Genomic DNA, 6,512 nt, shown 5'->3' on the forward strand with positions numbered 1-6,512 from the left:
ACGGTAGGTGTTTACTTTAATGGGGAATTCTTTTTACCCCTCTCTCTGGAGCATTAGGCTGGAGAGACCGCTGGAAGGAGCTAGTGTGAAAGGAGGTGCCGCACCCTCCGCACTCCCAATCCTCCTGGGCTCGTCAGCGCCCAGGACAGTGTCCACAGTATAACTGAGTTGTGAACGTGCCCAGCACTACGCCCTGACCTTGGCTCAACTGTGGTGTCAATACACCACATGTCTCCGACGGCCCCATGCCCACGACGAAGTGTCTAGAGTCCCAGCCTCCAGGCCAGGAGTACCGAGCATGATACCGCCCAGGCGGCCTCCAGACTGTATGCCACAGGAGGCAGCACGTGTAGGCTATGTCAGGCAGGCGCGCGGAAGACTCACCCTGCACCTCGCAACCAGGTGGGCAGGAGCTGACCAATGTGAGATGAGCTGGATGCCACCTGGTTCACCTTCAGATCATTGCCCAGCTCCAGGCCCAACAGGAAATCCAAGAGCTGGAGGGCGGCAACCACCCTCTGTCCTCATGCCATGTGGAGTCTGAAAGAACTCCTGGAAGTCCCTTCTGCACAGCCTCATTCCTGGCCTCCCCTTCCGAAAGTGAGATTTGAGAGCCATGGGAACTGCTGGTTGAAATGAGGTAGAACAGAGGCATGATCTGGGAAAGCCCAAGATCTGAGGAAAAATTAGAAGGTGGCAACAGTTTGGGATCCAGTTGCCTCCCTTTATGGTAACAGGAGACAACAGACACTTAACCCTGCTTACCCTCCAGCCCCTGGAGCTCAGAATTTGGAGGGCCTACCTCATTTCATGTGTACGGGGTTTAAGTGCCTGCCCACGGCTACCCTGCCCAAGCCCTGGACCAGGGCACTCTCCCCAACCCAGGCCTAAGCAGACCCCAGTCCCTCAATTCTAGGTGACCCCAGCCAGATCCCCTGGAAGATGGGTTGCTTCACAGGGCGCCTAAGACAGTCTCACCCACACCCCCTCCCCCTGGTGCCCACAGTCTCCACCCACTTGTCCATCCCTGAGTCCTCCCACAGAACAAGCTGAGTCGGGGGTACAGCGGGGCCTTCATGTTTTATTAGGGATACTGCAGAAGCAGAGGCTGGAAGCAGAGCAGCCGCATTTATAACGACAGATAAATTAACCGCAGTGCGGGATGAGGGTGGGGAGTGGGGATTGGGCCAGGTGCTTTAATGTATAAAAAAACAACAACAAAAAGACTGACAAATGACCCAAAGACATGGGACAGGGGAGGGCAGCACCATCCAGACAGCAAGGAGGACCAGGGCAGATGAGAGAGAAGGCAACTTGACCCCTCGCCCCCAAACTCCACCAGCGCGGGGCCTCCGGCTGGCCCCGTAGGGGCTGGGGGCAGGGAGCGGCCAGGTTGGCGGAGATGGCACAGCCGGCGGGCAGGAAGCCCAGCACCACGGGATGGCTCAGCCTGAAGTAGGAGCTAGGGCTGGGGCAGCGGCCTGGAACCCAGTCCCTCAGAGGAAGAGCCTGACTCTGGGTGAGAGGAAGGACCAAAGGTGGGGTCTCTCCCTGAGCTGAGAGTGGTCATCTCCTCCACAGCAGCGGAGGGCAGGGGGGGTGCCAGGCGCCCCCTTCGCCTTCTGGTCCATCTGCCTCTTTGGTCCCTGCAGGGAGGAGCCGCAGGGCCCCGAGGGGGCTGGGCCCGAGGAGAGCCAGTCCAGGCTGTGTCTGAGAGGGGCCGAGGTGCAGCTCCTCAGCCCTGACTCCCACAGGAGGAGAGCGAGTCGTAGAGCGAGTCGCTGAGAGACTCGGAGGTCTCCAGCCCTGGGGGGCCCCCACTGGCCACTCTGCCTTCCTCACCCATGTCCGATGTGCTGGGAGTGCGGCTACCCCCAAACGCCGGGCCCGGGGGCGTGGCAGTGGCTGGGCGGCTGCGCTCCAGGCTCCGCTTCCGGTCCACAGGCAGGGCCTGGGAAAGGAAGGGAGGCTCAGGAGGAAGCTCTCTCACCCCCTGGCCCTGCCTGAAAGCCTGGGCTCTGCCCCGGGCATGGGGGCTCTGCAGACGGGGCCCACCACGGAGGGTGCCCGCAGAGGAAGCTGGCTGGAGGCATGACTGAGCACAGCCCTACCACGGTTCTGTGGAAGGACAGAAACCCTTTCCGGAGAGGTGTAAGAAGAGAGATGGGGCCTGGCCAGTGTGGCTCAGTGGTTGAGTGTAAACCCATAAACCAGGAGGTCACAGTTCGATTCCTGGTCAGGGCATGTGCTCAGGTTGCGGGCTCGATCCCATGAAGGGGGCAGGAGGCAGCTGATCAATGGTTTTTTTCATCACTGACGTCTCTCTCTCTCTCTCTCTCTCTCTCTCTCTCTCTCCCCCCCTTTCCCTTTTCTCTCTGAAATCAATAAAAACGTATTAAAAAAAAAAAAAGGGAGGTGGGTGGGCTGCTCAGAAGGGCACCCAAGGGGCTCTCCACTCCGTCCTCCTCCAGGAAGGGCTGTACCTCACAGGAAACACTGGTCTCTCCCTTACCCCCCTGCCCGCCAGTCTTATGCCCTTTCCCCTCCCACCATGCTCACCATGGGGGTCCTGGGCAGCCCCTCCAATTGTCGGGGTGGGCACAGGAAAGGGTCAGTGGAGCCACCGGCTGCCCTGGCATTGGGGAAGGTCCAGTTTTTGGCCAGCTGGACAGGAGGGAGAGGTCCTGGGTCTTCACAGGGATCTATGTGGTGACAAGGGGAAGGAGGTGGTGGTGGGTGGAGTACAGGGACAGCCCACCCACCTGTGCAGACACTCACCGTCAGGGCAGGTCTGATGGCCCCGGTGGCCGGGAGCAGCAGTGAGCAGTGCGGGGAAGGCCGGCATGCTGGGGTGCCGCCCGCTCACCAGCAGCTCCTCGATGCCTGGCACCTCACGCTCCAGCGTGTGGGCGCGGCGGGGGACTTTGGTAAGGGGTGGTGGCCGTGCTGGGGGCCCCCCCGGTGGGGGCTCCAGCCGTGGTGGCTTGGTCTTGGGAGGATTCTTGCTGGGAGTCCCACTGCTGCCATGGTCTGGGGGCGGGAAGGTCCCAATGCCACTGTCCAGGGTTCGAGTCAAGGAGCCACAGGCTGGGGGAGGGGAGGGTAAGTCATGAATGTGAGGCTGCAGGTGGCTCATCCACTCTGCCTTCTTCCAGCTTCCTGCCCCAACCTAGGCTCCACCCCTGGTCCAGGCCCCCCCAGGCCCAACAGGCTAGGTGGTCCCTGCCTACCCTGTCCCACCTTCCCGAGGTTTGGAGAAGGGTGGCAGGTACCCTGAGTGTAAGAAGTGATATTTCTGTGCAGCCCCAGGGCCCGCCTGGTGATTGGTACCAATATGGCACTCAGGGCCTGGCATCTGCTGCAGTGACAGGAAGGGGTAAAGTCCTATTCTTGGCCCTTGATCTACTGACCTGTGAAGTGTGAGGTGGGCACTGGCTCGGCCAGGCTGACCTCTGAAGGCATCTCTTCCCGCCGTCCTGGCTCGCTGCTTGGCTGTGGGCAACAGGAGACCTCTGAGCACATTCGTCCCCTACCCCAAACCCCTCTCCTAGCCGCATCATTAGCACCCCTGAAGTATGGATCTGAGAGTGCCCAAAGCCTTCCAGCCCTCAGGAGGTCCTCTCCCCTTCCCAGCACCTCCCACCCCCCACCCGAAATGCATTCAGCAGCTTCCAGGCCTCAGGGAGGGGAGCCCTCCAGGGTTAAGAGGTCTGACAGGACCAAGAGCCCAGCCCTCCACCCAGCCCTCGTCCCAAGAACTTACCTTCCCAGGTTTCCCGCAGCTCTGAAGAGGGCCCACCAGGCCATTTCGGGGCCCACAGGCTGGCCAGGGGTTCTTGGGGTCAGAGGACACTGGCTGGAAGTCACCATACTCGGGTTTGGGCTCCCTCCAGCTCTTGGGTGGCAGCTCCTTGCCATCCACCCTAGGGGCAACAGTGCAGAAGGAGATGAGGGAGGCCTTGCTCCCACCAATGGTGTGGGTCTAGTCTAGTGAGACACCACCCCCCCGGCCCCCATCCCTGGGGAAGGGGACATATCCCTGGTGGTTGCCCACAACAATCCCTTCTGACAAGGGAACTGGCAGAGACCCTAGAGCAGTGGTCGGCAGACTGCGGCTCGCGAGCCACATGTGGCTCTTTGGCCCCTTGAGTGTGGCCATGAAGTTTCAATCGCACTGTATGTGCGCGCCCGCACGTGGTATTTTGTGGAAGAGCCACACTCAAGGGGCCGCAGTTTGCCGACCACTGCCCTAGAGGAACCCCAGAGGGATAGCAGGGGCTGGGAAGATGGGAGAACTCTCCCAAAATTACCCAGAGTCAAGGTTAGAGACCACGCTACAATGTTGTCAGATAAATGGCAAACCTGGTCACATCCTGGCCCACACAACACACCCAGCCTGGCCCAGCTGAATTTGCTGTCCAAATCACACCAGACCTGGGGCCCAATTCCTGCAGACATTCTGCCTTAACCTGGCCCAGAGAGAGCAACCCCAAGCGTGGGAGGCCACTCTGTAAACCACAGCTCCCATTGCTGGGTCTGCGGCAGATGCCAAAGGACAAGATGGGAAGGAGACCCCCCTTTGTTCTATAGCAGGAGTGGGGTACCCTTTTTCTGCCAAGAGCCATTTGGACATTTATAACATTATTCGCGGGCCACACAAAATTATCAACTGAAAAATTCTAGCCAGTTTGGCTCAGTGGATAGAACTGAAGAGTCCCAGTTCAATTCTGGTCAAGGGCATGTGCCTTGGTTGCAGGCTTGATCCCCGGCCCTACATGAGGCACAAATCGATGTCTCTCTCACATCGATATTTCTCTCTCTGCCTCTCCCCCTCCCTTCCATTCTCTCTAAAAATCAATGGGAAAATATCCCTGGGTAAGGATTGACAACAACAAATTATCCTGCTATATTTGGTCAAACATTTAATTAACTCACCCTTAATGCCTTGGCAGGGCCAGGCCAAATGATTTCATGGGCCTTATACAGCCCTTGGGCTGGATGTTCACCACCCCTGTTCTATAGAATGGGAAACCCCAGAGTGAGACTTCATCAGGCCATGGCCAGGAACTAGCATCTCTTTGACTGCTGTGTGCAGGCATTTAGGTTGGCTGCCTCACCCGACACCGGAGATGACCCAGGAAAGTGTGGACTGTTCCCTCTTCCCAAATGAGAAACTGGGTCTCAGCAAGCCTGATATCAGCCAGAGAGGCGGGGAACTGGGGAACAAACACCCCATCTTTCCTCTTGGTCAGGCCGCTAACCCCCCAATATTTTGGTAGCATTTTGCTTGATCTCTGACCCCTTCTGACCTCTGCGAAGCCTAAGCTCCCAGGCCAAGCGTTCCCAGCCAGTCTCTGCTGTACCCGTGGAGAGACAAGGGTCCTCAGTCACCAAGCACCTGCGACTGGTCCCAGGCCCTCACCTGTTGAGCAGCTGCTGCATGAAGGTGTCCGCGCCCTGGTACATGCCAGCCAGCTGGCCCTGGACCTGCCCCAGCCCTGCAGTGGGCCCTGGTGCTGGTCCCCCGGGCCGCGGCCGGGCCCTGCTGCTCAGGTAGGCCTTCTCCTCCTCCAGCGCCCGGCGCAAATCCTCTGCCTTAGCCATCAGCTTGGAGATGTTGAGGCTCTCTGCCTCCAGCTTCCGGGTTTCTACCTTTACCTCCTTCCGGAGCGGGGAGCCCCCGCTGGCCCCTTCCTTGCTCTTGGTGGCCTCTGTGCGGCGGTTTAGTGCTGGCAGCTTGCTCTTCTTAAGGCCAAACCAGCTGGCGATGCTGCTAGTGTTTCGGTGCTTAGCCTCGGTGCCTGGTGCCCGCTCCTGACCCTGGAGCCGCAGTACATTCTCCTCGATGCCCTTCATCACCTTCTCCTCAATGGCCGAGTGTAGGGCACGCCCCTCAGGACCCTGGCTTGGGTCAGCCGGGCCAGGTGCTGAGGGTGTGGGCTGAGCCATGGTGCTACCACAGTCTGTCCATGGTGGGCCCTTCCCCTTGTCAGGCTTGGGGGGCTCCTTGGTGGCTGGCAGGGCCACAGGTCGGGGCACCACCTTGGTAGGTGACTTGGAAGGTAGCTTTGTCGGGCTGCCGTGGGGGCTCTTACTGGGCTTGCCCAGGCTGGGGGCTGAGGTTGGTACTTTGGCAGGGGTGCGGGGTACCTGGGGACACAGGGCCCCTGCCAGCCGGCTCTTGGCCAGCTCCACTTTGGTGAGGCAGCTCCTCGGCGAGACAGGCTCCAGGTCCACCCGGGCCCCCATGGAGTGGGAGGAGTAGACTCGGGCCCCAGGGTCCCCCAGGAGCCCAGGTTCCTGTTGCTTTAGGCTGCTCGTGCCCAAGGCCACTGCCCCCCGCAGGGCCCCCTTGGCTTCTGGCTGCTCAGGGGCCTGGGGATGGAGAGTGCCAGGTCTCCAGTACTCTCCCCAGACCTCCCTGCTCCCCGCGCCTTCTCGGTGCCAAGCCTGGCTGGCACCCCGTTTTTTTCTGGGCCCTGGGACCCCTCGGGACCAGTCTTCAGCTTCCC

General features: G+C 60.2%; 1 protein-coding gene across 1 annotated transcript in view; it reads right to left on the bottom strand.

The window, feature by feature from the left end:
• Positions 1-1,061: 1,061 nt before the first annotated feature.
• NCKAP5L (NCK associated protein 5 like) overlaps positions 1,062-6,512 on the bottom strand; it is a 36,239-nt gene continuing 30,788 nt past the window's right edge. Inside the window, 7 exon segments of the mRNA XM_006091580.3 lie at positions 1,062-1,951; positions 2,560-2,702; positions 2,779-3,087; positions 3,411-3,492; positions 3,764-3,923; positions 5,423-6,371; positions 6,374-6,506. Of these exon segments, the coding sequence (XP_006091642.2) occupies positions 1,736-1,951; positions 2,560-2,702; positions 2,779-3,087; positions 3,411-3,492; positions 3,764-3,923; positions 5,423-6,371; positions 6,374-6,506 (1,992 nt within the window). The 3' untranslated portion in view covers positions 1,062-1,735.

This window comes from Myotis lucifugus, unplaced genomic scaffold (assembly GCF_000147115.1).
Source record: "Myotis lucifugus unplaced genomic scaffold, Myoluc2.0 scaffold_91, whole genome shotgun sequence".
In the NCBI taxonomy this organism is placed as follows: domain Eukaryota; kingdom Metazoa; phylum Chordata; class Mammalia; order Chiroptera; family Vespertilionidae; genus Myotis; species Myotis lucifugus.